Source organism: Centropristis striata, chromosome 3, assembly GCF_030273125.1.
Source record: "Centropristis striata isolate RG_2023a ecotype Rhode Island chromosome 3, C.striata_1.0, whole genome shotgun sequence".
Classification (NCBI taxonomy): domain Eukaryota; kingdom Metazoa; phylum Chordata; class Actinopteri; order Perciformes; family Serranidae; genus Centropristis; species Centropristis striata.
The window spans coordinates 34,558,551-34,574,961 of NC_081519.1; the positions used below are offsets into that span (position 1 = coordinate 34,558,551).

A 16,411-nucleotide genomic window follows, 5' to 3' on the forward strand; every position below is an offset into this window, starting at 1 on the left:
TCTATGAGACTTATAAATGAGAGCTGTTGTCAACTGTTAATTTCAGTCTGTGGGGCTCCAACATGTACAGTGGTAGTAAAGTCTGTGATGGACTTGGATGAACTGGTTTCTCCTATTTTTATTCAGTCCACTCTCACAGCAGCTGGTTATCTACAGGCATGGCAGCGAACCAGCATTTCTCCAGCTAATTTCATTTTCAAGCTGCCATCAAACTTTTTTAGAATAATTTGACTACATTGAATGCAGCTTCAGTAGAAGTGAAGAGTAAAACCCTCAAGGAGGGGAGGAAGGCTGCTGCCTTTGGCTGGTTGTTGGGAAAAGAAGGCAGCCTGGCAACATCCTGATAATACAAAAGGTAAACATTTTAATCTTCTTAAAATCACGTGAAAAGCTAAACACACAAGTCAACAGTGGAACCACTAACTTGATATCTGGACTAAATATTTACAACAATAAAAGCTGTCGTTACCCAAAAACAAGAAATGTTATGGAGGGAATAAAAAAAAGGTCAAGTGTGTAGTTATAAAAACAAGAAAGTGTTTTATTTATCTAGATAGAGTAGTGGTGGTCGAGCGAGCTAGATACTGCAGGAAGAGAGGGAGCGGCACTAGAGAGAACAAAGCCGAGGATCAGAGAACGGTATAGTTGTTTCTGGTTTCAAGCAATATTTAAATTATTAAATAAGTACTCAGGTCATGTACTTATGTCAAAGTACTAATACCAAACTGCAAAATTACTCAACTATAAGTAAAAGTCCTGCATTCAAAATATATTAAAGTAAAAAAAGCAAAAATACTCATTATGCAGAATGGACCCACTCAGATTGATATATATATATTCCAAATATAATATATTATTGGATTATTATTATTATTATTGAAGCATTTATGTAAGCAGCATTTTACTGCTGATTGGCTGATTTTAACTACTTAATATACTGTTATGTGGCTTCAATTAATAAAAATGTGATGATAATAATAAATAAATGAGATAATAAGAATATAGAACTTTAAATGTATCATATTTTTTATGTTAAATCCAGGCGGCAATCTCCATGCCTGAGCATGGAAACCACCAGGAAGTGCATAAAGCCTGCAATTCACCGAAAATTCCAGTAGGGGGTGCTAAGTTTGGCTGCAAAAGAACTGCCCATTCATTTCAGTGCTAAATTTGAAAACTTCTCACTTGATTTATTACCTCAGAAAAAAATTTCAGGGACAACATTATGGTCTCAATCGCTAGTAAAAAATCTTCTTCAAGACAATTTGATGTCAATAGTTCTAATAATGGCCCCATTTAGAAGAAAATAGAAGATAAAGAATCGTATGATTTGGGGCGTTTCTAGCTTTGATTGACAGGTCACTGACAAGGCGAGCCGTCACCAGGAGAGAAGCAGAGCAATGCGTATCCACGGCAACGTGTCAATAAAGTTATATATAACGTTATATAGATAGAAGGACGTTTAGCGGTTTGGTCTCATAACTTTGACCCTTTCACACTATATTTTCACTTAATGACAGTTTATTTGAACGTTTTGTTCAGTAAAATGTCTTGTTCAGCGTTTGGTTGGACTAACAGACACTCCAAGGAGTCGCTGCTCAGTTTTCTGAGGTAAGAAAGATACATTTTGTTTTTGTTTTTTGCTAGCCAAAACTAACATCCCAGTTAATGCTCCAGTTAATGCTAACATGAATTAGCAGCGGCTTCTCTCAGTCGGGTTGCCGGTGTAGAGATGCGTGTAGTCAGTGTCGTCAGATCCCTCGCGCTCCGCGACAGTCCAATTATGGTCTGCTCCGCGTATCGAAAACATGATGGCGACGCAAGATGGCGACGAGTGTAACGCGGGCAGTCCACAAACCAATGGGTGACGTCACGGTGACTACGTCCATTATTTATATACAGTCTATGGTTAAATCTCAACTTGAAAAGTAACTAAAGCTGTCAGCTAAATGTAGTTGAGTAAAAAGTAAATTATTTTCCTCTAAAATGTAGTTAAGTAGAAGTATAAAGTTACATAAATGGAAATACTCAAGTAAAGTACACATACTTCAAAACTGTACTTAAGTACAGTACTTAAGTACAATTTTGTAAAGTAAAGTAAGTCAGTAAAGCAAGTAAATTTACTTAGTTACATTCTACCACTGGTATCTGTTGAAAGCTGGTTGGTAATTTGATCTCAGTTTGTAAGTGTTAAACTCACCCAAAATGGCTAGATGTAAGAAAACAATTTATACAATTGAACAAAGAATAGAATCGATAAATCTGCCAGTTATTTACTACATCATGTGGTCCATTAAACATCCAAAATAAATTGACAAATTCTCATCAACATTTATGAGAGCCAAGGTGGATTTAATCAAAAGTCTCTTTTTTTCCCCAACCAACAACAGCAAATGATTCACTTTGTAAGTAAGTAAATCAATTTTACACATTTATGAGGCTGCATCCAGCAAATGTTTCTTAAACAATTTCGAACGAGTGACATTTACTTAAAAAAAAGCTAGGCAAGTTTTTCCACACAGAAAGTGTTTGTCATCTTTACTCAGGCTGTTTCTGAGTAATATTTATTTAATAGAACCACTTATTTTTTATGAAAATACACAAGTAAATTGCAGATTCACTGATGTGCCTCAATTACATTTTACTTGGAAATATCAACTAATTAAGCCAATGAACTGGTTTAGTGAATATTACTTGGAAAGAATGATTCAATTTACATACAAAACTGAGGACACATAATAACAAACAATCACTAAGTAATGCACTTAGTGCTATTTTAAAGTAAAAGCCCTGAATTTGTATCTCATTGTAGAATGTATATAGATGATTGAAATAAAAATTACAGGGCCAAAAAAAATCTCTTTTTTTCAGTGTACTCAATGTTGCATCTCATACAGATGTCTACAACCACCCCAGATTGATCGGAGCCATGGAAGCCAAATATAGACTGAAAAGTGCCTGAAAGTGCAGGTGTTCTGGGTGCACAATCACACCATCCTCCTCCTCAACACCACCACCATCAAGGTACAACACCTGCAAGCGAAACTGAAACAGAGCAGTAGGTTACGTGCACAATCCTATAATCTTTCACTTGGCTGAACAGTTGCCAGTTGTCTTCAGGCTTAAAGCTGACTTTACTCACCAGCAGGGAACCAGCCAGCTATCATTTTAAGACTGTGAAACCACCAGCTTCATCGACCAGCTTTAAATCTTCAGTTTATCATCACAGCCTTACATCTCAAAAAAGGCGAGTCAGTCACATCAAACAAGGCCTCTGAGAGATGTTTATGAGGGAGCATTGTCCTTGTCTTCTCATTGGTTTATGGATTTAAATACAAGTGGGAGCTTTAATGAAACTAAAAATGCTGTTCACCCACACAAACATCTTTTGTTTTTAATCTCTTTGCCTACTTCACGTAATTGCCCGCTCTGGATTTGCATACTACAAAAAGAATGTCACGTCAACAAGGAGGCAGTAAAAGTAACGCTGGAATAAATCACAATTTCCAGTTGTTGTTTTTGGCTCATTGGTTTTTGTTTGCAGCCGTTTACAAGCGTTTTTCAGAAACAGCCACATTATTATCTGCTGGCGGCAATTTCCATTAAATTGCATGCGGAAATTATGCTGCAAAGGAAACACCTTCTTCAAGGATAGACACTAAAACACATGTAGAGCGGTAATTTGATGGTCCAAGTCTGGAGCTCCATCCAAGCTTTTCCCTGTTATTCATTAGGCATTAATTTCCCCGGAGAGATTCCTTTTCAGCACTGTGGCTTTTAACAACAGAGAATCTTTTTGTTGACAACTGCAAACAAAGTGAATGTACTAGAAACATTAAAGTGAGAAAGTCAAAAGCTCGGGTCTTTTTCCTGACACAAACATGCTAATTCATCACAGACAGCTGCATGCTGTCCCCAGGCGATGTTAGTTTAGAGATTAGAGGAGGAGGTCTGTGACTTATTAGATTGGAACAAAGATGGAGGGGAACATTTGGGGCAAGGTAAATAAATATTAAACACAATCACTCAAGAAGCTCGCCAATAAAGTGTCAAACTGTTCCTGTGGAGGTTTTCTTAGACTATTTTGGGGACTGTGTGTTCAACAACAGGCTGTGGAAAACTCATCCACTCATTTGGTCCCATTAATTAAAGACACACAACCGAGACTGGTCTCCCCTTTAAAAAACAACAATATAGGGTGTTTGTACAGGCAGCAAAATACGACTCATATTATTTAAACTGTCCCCCACCTCCATCTTTCAGACGTTGTAGTAATGATTGATGGTGATGCAGAGCTTAAATGGCGGAAAACAGGGTTTGTGTCCCATGTGAAAACAAAAGTAGAAGATTTGTTACGCAACCTACGATTTTTATGTAACTTACCTTGGCTCACGGTTTGTGAAACACGGTTTTTACAGAATTTCCGTGGCTCACACATAGACTGTAAATAAATAATGGATGTAGTCACCGTGATGTCACCCATTGGTTTGTGGCCCGTTGGAAGCAACGAGTTCAGCGTTACACTCGTCACCATCTTGTTTCCGATACGAGGAGCAGACCATATTTGGACTGTGGAGGAGCGAGAGGGATCTGATCACTGACTACAGCCTCTCTACACCTCAACCTGACTGAGAGAAGCCGCTGCTAATTCATGTTAGCATTAACTGGAGCATTAACTGGGATGCTAGTTTTGGCTAGCAAAAAACAGAAACAAAATGTATGATACTTACCTCAGAAAACTGAACAGCGACTCCTTGGAGTGTCTGTTAGTCCAACCAAACGCTTAACAAGACATTTTTACTGAACAAAAGGGTCAAGGCTATGAGACCAAACCGGTAAACATCCTTTTTTATATCTATATAACGTTATATATAACTTTTTTTACTAGCAATTGAGACCATAGTGTTGTCCTAAAAAAAAATTTCCTGAGGTAATAAATTAGTAAGTTTAGTAATAAGTTTTCAAATTTTGCATTGAAATTATTTGACAGATTCTTTTTGCGGCAAACTTAGCGCCCCCTGCTGGAATTTTTGGTAGAATGCAGCTTAAGGCACTTGGCACTGGGCTCACATCACCCTTGTAGCTACTTCACTTCCGGCATTTACATTTATTTACCGTTTAAACTGTCATAACGCTTTCATAACGCTTAACCAGGAAGGGTTTTTTTTGCCCTAAATCTAGATCAGTGTTTTTTTAGCCTCAATTCACAGAAACTGCAACCTTTTTTACAACCGTGAACCATACGTGTATGTACAGTATAATGACGTGTGTGCTATTTTTAGAATGCTCCGCTGTGTACCGGGAGCTGTGAACCACTGATATGTGTCATTTTGACAAACACTCATATGTGTCATTATGGGTGGTATTGACAAATGGTCTATTCTGTCAACTTTCTTACAGTTTAATGGTTTGCACGGAAAGTAAGGAAGCACCTGTCCACCCTCTCCCTCTCCTCACTCGATTAAACTCATTAATCATTTTCATGTAAGGTAAGTTAATTCAATAGTCTGTTGTGATTAAATGAATTAAGGGGACTCTTAAATCCAAAATACATATATTTCCTCCTACATGTAGTGCTGATTTTTATCTAGATCATTTCGGTGTCAATTGCCAAGTGTTGGTGATAACAGCCTTCTCTCAACTATGATGGAATTTTATCGCACTTTGCTTGCTATAACAGAAAAGAAACATTTTTAAAAACTCAACAGTAAAGTCTCTTTTCAGGAACCATGACCTGGTTACTCAAGATAATCCACAAACTGTGATGTGAAAAGTTTCATGTTGCAACTTTACTAGAAAGAACACAGTTTCCCTCCATGTGTGTTGTAATCTGAGCCTTTCTCTTCTTTAGTGTGGTAGAGTCGTGTTGAGGCAATCCTTTCTCAGACTCTGAACCGTAGATTTGGTCTGAATATCGAGTACAGCACCTTTAAATACAGCAAAGGACTCAACCTTGAGACCCCAAATATCACTGAGGTTGGAAAAGAATGACCTGCATCATGTTTCAACTAAAAAAATATGCAACAACTAGAAAGTTTGGCTGCTATTCAAGACTTTACCATCTAATTAAGACATCTTGATGGGAATTTAAAAAGTGAACACAGCCTCACTGGCTCAATGCCAACCTTAAATATACACCTGCTGTGAAGTCTGCTGGGTTTTACATGAGAAGCAAACGCTGCCAATTAACAAGAGTCACATCTGGTGGAGCTGGACTGTCTGACACTTAGTAGTCAAGTCTATATTAGCAGCTCATCAATGCCTGGTTGCTTACTAACTGTCCGCCAGGCATCATGGAGATTGACACCTCATCGGTCTTTGGGATATCTGTGACACAGCTGTACAGCCTCAGTTGAACCAGTCGATCAATTATGTGTAAACAACATACCTGGAGTCACTAAAGGTTAGTTGAATACAGGCGGCAACCTCCGGGTCTGAACAGGGAGGCAAACCAGGAAGTGCCTTAAGCTGCATTCTCCCAAAAATTCCAGCAGGGGGAGCTAAGTTTGGCTGCAAAAAAATCTGTCCATTCATTTCAATGCAAAATTTGAACACTATTTTTAGGCAAAACTATGGTCTCAATCGCTAGTAAAAAATCTTCTCCAAGACAATTTCATGTTGACAGTTCAAATAATGGACCCATTTAGAAGGAAATAGAAGAAAAACAATTGTATGATTTGGGGCGTGGCTACCTTTGATTGACAGGTCACTAACAAGGCGAGCTGTCATCAGGAGAGAAGCAGAGCAATGCGTATCAACGGCAACGTGTCAATAAAGTTATATGCAACGTTATATAGATATGAAAAAGGACGTTTACCGGTTTGGGCTCATAACTTTCACTGTATTTTCACTTAATTTTAAGTTTATTTGAACGTTTTGTTCAGTAAAAATGTCTTGTTCAGCGTTTGGTTGGACTAACAGACACTCCAAGGAGTCGCTGTTCAGTTTTATGAGGTAAGTAACGAACATTTTGCTTTTGTTGTTTTGCTAGCCAAAATGAACATCCCAGTTAATGCTAACATGATTTAGCAGTGGCTTTTCTCAGTCAGGTTGAGGTGTAGAGAGGCTGTAGTCAGTGTTGTCAAATCCCTCTCGCTCCTTCATAGTTCAAATATGGTCTGCTTCCTGTATCGGAAACAAGATGGCGACACAAGATGGCACGCTGAACTCAATGCTTCAACAGGCCACAAACCAATGGGTGACGTCACGGTGACTACGTCCATTATTTATATACAGTCTATGATTGAATACAACTTTCTAGCAGGTTTTTAGAAAAATTCTGAGATTTTTGTGACTTCTTTTCCTAGAATCTCATTGCACATCTCCTAACAAAGTGTTTGCTGCTGTTCCAAATGTTGTTTTCCATGCCCTACACAGCATCTCCTTGTCTAATATTGGTTGGCAGTATCTGCCTGTGCACTCAGGCTAGCTTTCAAGCTGACTCCTACCACTGAAATGTCAAATTGAGCCTCATGAGTGTTTTCGAGGCAGACTTGGCAGAGCCCACGAGCAGCAGAACACAATAGTAAAAGTAATTTCAGCGCCTCATGAATTCTAATGCGCTGCGTGGATGAGCGTCTCACTGCTCATAAAGCAAAGACTTTTCATATCTCAAAGATTCTGAGCGGTAAGAAAAATCATCATGAAAGCCTGCGACTATACAAAGTCACATCTTTCACACCTTGCTTTTAATCACGCTGATGAGATATTTAACTGATTCTCTGCCGCCAACGTGGAGATGCACCTAATCGCTCTCTTTCCTCACAGTGAAAGACAAAATAAGCCTTTAATTAAACTCACAATAACTCAATATTACCAACATTTAATTTATTTTCTTACTCAGAATCATTTTTTTGTTGATGATAAACCAGTTCTTTTGTTTATATTGTGTTTGCTTTCTCCAAAAGATATTAGTGCGAATAAAAGGTGGTACTCCAGAGGTAATGAAAAGTCCCCTCATGTCTTCATCATTTCTGGACAACTTTATTCACCACTAATGACCGACTAATTCCCTCAATCAATCAGTCAAACTTTATTTCTATAGCACCTTTCAAACAGGGTAGTGCAGCTCAAAGTGCTGCATGGATGATTGACAAACCGATAAAAGATGAAAGCAATTTAAAAACTGGAGACCAAGGCACAAAATTGAAAAAAATGACAAAATATGTAATCAAAATAAATAAATAAAAATTTAAAAATAAGAAACACTTAGCAATAAGAAGAATATTTATATTAACACTTAGTTAAAGAAAAACTGTAATATAAATTAGATTAAAAAAAAGAAAAAACAAGAATGGATAATGAAAATAATAACATGCAATAAAGGAGTAAACAAAAAATCAAAATAAAGATAAAATAGAAAAATCTACAGAAAAATATCAGATAAAATTTAATAACAATAATGAAAACTCTTAAGAACAACAATTTTAAATGAAAACTGGATTAAAAATTAAATAAAAAGACAAAACAATAATAGAAAATGATAATGACAATGGTACTGATAATAACAACAACAACAACAACAATAATAATAACAATAATAATAATAATAGCAATAATAATAATAATAATAATAATAATAAGCAACAAAAAAACTAAATAAAACTGATTAAATCAATAAAAAATTAAGGGATAAAATGACAGAAAAATAACAATAAAAAAATAATTAAAAAAAACATTAAAATAGAATATAAATAATAATCAAATGAAATACCAAAAATGTAAACTTAAACCACTAGTGGTTTTAAACTATAAACACTTTAAGTTATTTTGCTGAGAAGTCTGCACAGTCCGACCAGCAACTTCTGAGAAGTAAAAAACAACGCCAAAAAACCCATGCAGGAACAGGTCGCCACGACCGAGACAATCATCCCGATGAGCCAAATGAACTGAAGCTGTCTCTTTAACTTTCCTGGCTCATTATATTAAGCACCTCAGCAGCTTTTCACTGTTAACAGTTAAAGCTGTAAATCAGGAGAGCAGAGCGATGACAGTCGTGACCTTGTCAGACTCGTCTACAGGTGCAGCGCAACTCCCCGAGCTGCAGGATGCAACAGGTACACCGACACCACCGCCACACACACACACACACACACACACACAAACACACACACACTCAAAATAACACAGAGAGAGATTAACTCTATTATCTTACCCTCCATAAGCTCCGAATGTGAAACTCCTTTTCCTCTGAGGCATCCTGCTGAAGAGGCTGATGAGGCGTCCCAGGTGGTCGGTTCAGTTTACAAAATGAGGCTACAGAGGAACATTCATCCTCCTCTCTCTCTCTCTGTCTGTCTCTCTGTCTGTCTCTCTGTGCACCTCTCCTCTCTTTCTACACCTCTAACTCTTCTCTCCTCCCTCCTTGTCTCAGCCCTCATCGAGTGTGTGTGTGTTGTTTTTTTGTCTGAGAGTATTTTATGTGTGTACACACCCCGGCCCTCCCTCCTTGTGTCTCCTCTGTGCTCTCTGGCTAAGTAGCTCCTATCTCTGCCAGATTAAGAGAAAGGTGCGTCCGGCTGTCCCGTTGTCCTGGAAACAAACAGGACTATTTCTATCTGTTTTTTCTCATTTCCAGCAGGAAGAGGCAACAGAAAAATACTCAGATTTCCGATCCAATATCCCCTAAAGGTGACTTCTTCCTGCCGATCAACTCTGATAATTGTTTCTCAAGAAGCAAATCACAAGAGCTCTTTGTTAAGGGCTGGCTCTTGTGGGGAAATAGGCAACAACATATGAACTTGCCTTCAGGTGTTAGAGACAGGATGCATTTTCTGCTATTGACCTTTGTTGTTGTGTTGCTTCATCTGAGAAATATTTTTATTGTTGCATAATCGCCCAATTGTTTTGCATATTAAATGTCAGAAAAGTGTTAGAATTTCCCATAGCCTTAGGGAATGTTTATAAATAGCTTGTTTGATTTCACCAACAATCTGAAACTCAATGTATTTACTGTATGTGTTAAATGTTAAATAGACTGCTTTGTATACCGATTTTCTAGTCTTAGACACCACTCTAAGTGGGTTCATACTGCAAGTCAGCACCCATTCACACACACATTCACAGACTGATGGCTGAGGCTGCCATGCAAGATGCTCATCAGGCAGTTTAAATATTTATACGCACTTACACACCAATGGCGGAGCATCAAGAGCAATGTGGGGTCCAATATCTTACTCAAGGATATTTCAACATGCAGACTGACACGATCAGGGACCAAACCACCGACCATCCAATCACTGGATGACTGTTTTACCGCCTTAATATCAGAGAAATGCATTTTGACAAGATGTTACATTGTAGCAAACTCCAACATTTCAAGCATAACTGATGTAACTTTCAGAATAAATTAATGAATTTTGTTCCCAAATACCCCTTTTCGACCAATGCAAACCTAGTTATTTTGCAGGGCCAGTGCTGGTTCGCAGTTGGCTCAACTTGAAAACCACCTCAGAATCTGTCTGCTTCTCCACAACCTCGGGAGACACATCATTATGTTGCTGTATACATCTGTAAACCAGCAACCAGCAAAGAATTGGTGCTGCTCTGGAACCAGTTTTCCTGGCCAAATGCCAGTTCTTTAGCTGTCAAAAAGCGACAGAAACTGGTTCAAGATTAGGCACCAGCTTTGAACTGGCCCTCGAACTGTCTCGGTCGAAAAGGGGCAAAATTAGCCCGATCCCAAATAGCTAGCTGTTAGCAAATGATGCATGTAGTCTAGCATTGCTGTGGGATGCAGCTATTTCATGGCAGGTACTGTTCAGCTCTCAGGATCCAAAGACTCCAGGTTCTCAAAAAAACTGCAAGCAGCAAGAAGCCTTTTTTTTCCAAAAACAGATACAGTTTGAACAGGCACTGCAATAGTTTCTTGAAAAAACACAAAAATAATACATCTGTTAGTTACTTAGCTACTTTTAAAACAACCGACTAATCTATTTCAATGTATGAGTTGATTAGGGAATCAACATAAAAGTAAAACTTTCCATTCATATGCAGAAACTGTCATGTCAGAGGCAGCAGTCACCAAAATCAAGTTATATGTGACAGATTATTCATTATTAAACAGCTTTTGAACCTCTGCAGATAAGAAGTGGAATGCTGCCTGAATGTTCAGGACTGATGCATTTTTTTCTCAACCCTTTGGCGTGGGTTCAGTGATGTGTCAGAAAGTTTGTATTGCCTTGAGATTGGAAATAAATTTGGGAAGAATTTAATTTTTTCTCTGTTTAGAGGCTGATGTTTTGAAACCGAACATATTTAAGTGTCACCATCTGAGTGGGCCAAGTTAATCAGAAGTATTCTGTGAATGCAAAAAAGTAATTTTCTGCATCAATATCTAAGTTTGCTCTCACATCACCTGGTTCACATCTTGGATGACAGCTGAACTCTACTGAAGACAGAAAAGAGGGTGAGCCAAATTATCTGATTTACACGAGTCTCTCATGTTACCTGACCTACTTCACCCTGGTAATTCCAGCTCTATAACCCACATGCTGCAGTGATCACACACAATATTTTTACCGCTCCAAAATCAGCATAATTTCCCCTGAACTCCTGAAGTAAATCAAACAGAAAGACCTGTCAAAGTGACACGAAGCTGTGTGGAATGTGATATCTTTGTCAATCTGCTGGCAGAGCACGTCTGCTTATGGTCAAACAAGAGGACAATCTTACGTCAGCTTTGATGTCTTCTCCTTTTTGTCTCTTTTTATTCTCTTCCCTCTCCATCCTCCTCCTCCTCTGCTCTTCTCGCCTTTCAGGTCCTCCCTCCGCCTATGGCTGCCTCCTCCGCTGCCGAGTTTATCCGAGCACATTATTAAGTTTTCTGACATGATGAGGCAGAATATCCTTCCTTTGCCCTGTCCGGTTCAAGTGCATTGATTGTCCTCTTGTCCCCGTAAGCATCAGTGTTAATGTCGGGGTGCTCTGATGACTCTCCGGTCGACCTTTTGTGATTCTATTAGGTCTGACTGGACTCTGGCCAGACATGGGCGATAAATCAAATCAGAAGCTTAGAGCAGAGGACACGGGAATGTGCCGTCCACAGTGTCCCCACCAATGTCCTTCAGCTCCTTTATTGATTGATATTGATTGACTGCATCTCAAATAATCATGCTTTTGGACCAAAAATTGTATATTAAGATGAAGTGACAGTGCTGAAGAAAAATAGAAAGTTATAACAGAGGAATTGTGTATTGTGTGATATATTTGGGTCATGACCTCAGGGCTAAATGTCAAAAATATTTAGATTTGAAAGCAACAGCCGTCTTGCAGAGGTGGCTCAGTCTCTTATGATTTGTTTAATTTGTCGGAGCATTAGGAAGGTTTGTCAAATAAATTATTCCCTTACTATTCATTATATCTGACAGCTTTCTATGTTGAATTCTTGTACTGTACATGTATTTGAATGTACTTTACTCCACAGGCAAAAATGAGCTTCCTCCTCCACTCAGATCCTTTTATATTTAGAGCAAAGTGGGCACAAATGGCTGCTCTTCCTTTCCAGTCATCCTGCTCTGGTTCCTCCACTGATAATGACACGGAAATGTCATGTCTCAAACACAATGATTCTCCAGAGCCAGACTTCTGCGGACAAACTTGTTATTGTCGCGACAGTAATGTAGTTTCAAGAGCTCTTTTCACTGTTGCTTTTCCCTCGTGGCCCTCAAAAGATGTCCTTCGTGAGAATGCGGGAGGAGGGAGGGGAAAAAAAGCTATTTACCCAGAGTGATTTGTGTGAGGCAGGTGAAAGGGAAAGGGCAGTTTGGTGTAATTAGTCTATGTCCGCAGATTTCATTCGGGGAGAGATGTGGCAGGCTGGAGTGTTCCTCTAAAACAGGTCAGCCCTGACTTTGAGGATTTGACTGGCAACGGGCGGACGGGGACAGTAATGAGAGGCTGCCCTCACTGAGATGGGGTTGAGTCCATCCTGAAACACTGCTGTCGGAGCCCAAGATAAACACTTTATTATCAGGCCTCCTCCAGAAAAAGAGACAGAGGTTCTGCACAGAGGACAGAAGTTTGCTACAGAGAGACTAAATCTAGTGATAAATGATAAATATCATGTGAGATGGAAGGTTATGGAGGCATGGAAAATGAAAAAGAAGGGCAAAAAAGTCATCGTTTTGCAAATCAAAAGTCTATGCACTCAAGTCCAAGTCAAGACAGAAAAGTCCAGAGTCCGGTCCTAAATTAAGACTGAAGTCCTAATTCACTTTGAGTTTCCAGTCCTAAACAACTCATAATGCACTCTTCACCAAACGTAATGCAATTTTAACAACAGAGAATTAAACCAAATTTAAATTAATTAATGATTTCTAAAAATTTGTATTCATTTGTTTTCGTGGTTCTCTCCTGCAACATAACTGGATGCTGTCAGATTGGTTCAGACTATTCAAAACTGGGGAATTCATTGGGCGTTCCAATACCCATGCTAACATACTGTTTAGTATGCCAGAAAAAATATTTTGTCCCAGTACATGTCAAATGCAGTATTCTGAAAATGCCAGGATGTCCTTTACATCTTTACATCTCTGCCTTTTGCACAATGCAAGCTAGCGTTATTTTCTAGGTATTTTGAACCACATTCCTCTGTGCTGCATATATATGTGAACCATAGGGTCAAAGCTTAAGGTGTCATGTTATGCTGAAGTAGTATGTTCCACTTGTTTGCATCAACAGCATCATTTGCATCATTGTTTGCATCAGCATTGTAAGGGCTGCTGCAGCACTCACTAAAAGAATAAATAAAGAAAAAAAATGCAATTTGGAACACAGTTTAAGTGCCAATTCTGCTGGGAATTAATAGCATTAATGTGAGTTGATTGAGGCAATAAAGCAAAATTAATTGATTGGGCACACTTTTTAATTAATATACTTTTAAACTTTTGGGCTTCTAGGAATATATCAAGTATAAAGCCAAGTGAATGCACAAGAAGCGTTAAAGTGCAAGTCAAGTTGCAAGTCTTTTTTGATTTCATCAAGTTCAATGAAGTCATCAAATTAGTGTCTCAAGTTCGTGCCTCCAGAATGAAATTATAATTGCATAGACAGAAAAACAAACTAGGAAGGAACTTGATAAGTTTCGGGTAGAAGTAAATTTAGCATTGAAGTTTCTTGTAGATAAAATAGTTTGTAATTGATAAAGGCAGGATGATACAGACAGCAAATAAAGAGGACATATAAAAGTCTTATGGTTCACTGTGGATCTCTGCAACTACAATAGCAAACGAAATGGCATATTTTTGTAGGTCAACCTGGAAGTAGAATCGCCATGAGGTCTATTGACAATTTTTGCATTGGATTTTGGATCATTGCAGAAAATAAGCTCTGTGGCAAACACACATTTCTGATGCTGTCATGTTTTGTTCAGCAGGATATTCTCCATAAATCAAAACCACTTTTATGATGTTTGAATCTTTAATGCAGCCAACAGAAGTAAAAGGCTAACGTTATGCTATATTGAACGACACCACGGTCACATGACTTAAACGCCACTACCGTTAGCTTCAGGCGCTCTCTGATAAGCTAACAAGCGGTTTTGACAAGCTACTGAATCCATAGCCTAATAAATTGTTTATTTACCTAACCTACAATCAACAAGAGTTTGCAAGAGCACTGAAAAACATGACTAGAGGCTGTGAGGCGGACTAGTGAGAGAGTTCCCATCCGTGTCCGGTGTGATGACGTTTGATGTCTCCGACAACCTCTGTAGTCTCATTTAGCCACTTGTTAGCAACCGCCTTTTTTAAGGACACGTAAAAACTCACAACAATTCACAAGTGGAGGTATTTAATAAAGTATTTTTATGACGTACAACAAAACGTGAACATCTCTGAAGCTTGTGTTAACCACAGACTTTAAATCATGCATGTAACTAAAACGCCATACAAAAAGAGTTTGAGAGGAAAGACCCCAGGGCGCTAACATGATAACTTATTTCTGGGTTTAAGAACTCATAGCGCCATATAGCTGCTTTGATTAGTACATACCGTATTTCCTCAAATAGTAGCCGGGCTTCTATTAATAAAAAATCTGTTTGGGACCCGGCTAATAATAGGGACAGGCTATTATTTGAAGGTGGCTTTTATTAAAAAAAGACAATCAGAGCAGCTCTGACAGGCACTTTTTAGAGTGTTTTACACAGCGCATTGTAGCCAGTTACCCGGATGTCAGCCATATTGGAAGTACTCGGATGTAAACAAACAATGAACAGCACGCTGAATGTTCATTTTAAGCAGGATTTAAAATATTCAAACTACTAAAAAGCCCAGAAGAACGTGCGTAAATGGCTTGACTTTACAGAGAATGACTAGGACAACCATATTTACCTACAGTACTAACTCGTGTGGCAAAACTTTAAAATACAGGTGTTGTGTCGAAATCTGTTACCGTCAAATGATGTTTCCTGAATGGTGTTCTCTGTAGCATCACCTCCGCGGTTGGAGTTAGGATTTAAGTTTAAGGTTCGGCCTTGTAGAGAAAACTGTTTGGGGTTAAGGTAAACTTGGGGTCATGTTAACAACTTAAAGGAGGACTGGTTGGGGTCAGGTTGGTGCAGGTGAAGGTAAGGGGGACACATATCGACGGGGGAACAGACTTTGACATAACACCAGTAAGACACCCGGCTTATAAAAGAGGCTGACTTTTATTTACTAAAAATTGTTTTTACACCCGGTTACTAAATGAGGCCGGTCATAAATAGGGGCCAGGTTTTAAATTGAGGAAATACGGTATATAGAATATATACAGTAGCTGATACACTGATATATGATAACTGAGCACAAGCTCAAACTCTTCTACAGAGTAGCCGTCCAAACATCAACCCCGTCCTCAGGTGAGAAAAGTCCTTCAACTGCAGCAACAGCTCGTCTTATGTGGGTCTTCAGGACTAAAGAGCAATTACAGTACAGTTCCTCTCCTGTGGGAACAGCAAAGCAGGACAGAGACATATTAAATATTTACCAGCTCTGCGCCCAACTACACCCCTGACAAGATCGCAGGGACAACATGCTCTGCCTCAGTGGCCTCATATGCCCACAACCACATTTTTATAGCAGTTTTGTTGAACTTTCAGTGGGCAAAAATGCACTTCTGCTTCAAACGGCAATATTTTCTTTATCAGTGTGATATTTTTACAACCCTGCAAGCAGTTAAAGGTCATCAGCAGTAAATTAAATCTTAAAGTAATGACTTTTATCTGTTGTATATTGAAAGTCTTTAAAGAGCAACCTTCACATTTCTAATGCACTATGAAGCTGAATAATCAACCCTATTCAGTATTTTATGTAAGAATGGCAAACAGGAAAGAAAGCAAACGAAAAAGGAAGGATAAAGACTAATGAAGTTGTCTTGGAGCAACACCACCTCTCACTGTTAGCCAGGGGAACTACTTTCCATCCTCTCAAGCTGA

General features: G+C 38.7%; 1 protein-coding gene across 2 annotated transcripts in view; it reads right to left on the reverse strand.

Moving 5' to 3' along the window:
* Positions 1 to 16,411, reverse strand: part of rap1gapb (RAP1 GTPase activating protein b) — a 147,780-nt gene that overhangs the window by 78,700 nt on the left and 52,669 nt on the right. Inside the window, exon 1 of one of the 2 annotated variants that reach the window (XM_059330156.1) lies at positions 9,155 to 9,375. The exons of the other annotated variant lie outside the window; for it this stretch is intronic. Within the exon in view, the coding sequence (XP_059186139.1) occupies positions 9,155 to 9,198 (44 nt within the window). The 5' untranslated portion in view covers positions 9,199 to 9,375. Of the gene's footprint in view, positions 1 to 9,154; positions 9,376 to 16,411 lie in introns of those variants that run through there. 2 annotated transcript variants of the gene reach the window in all.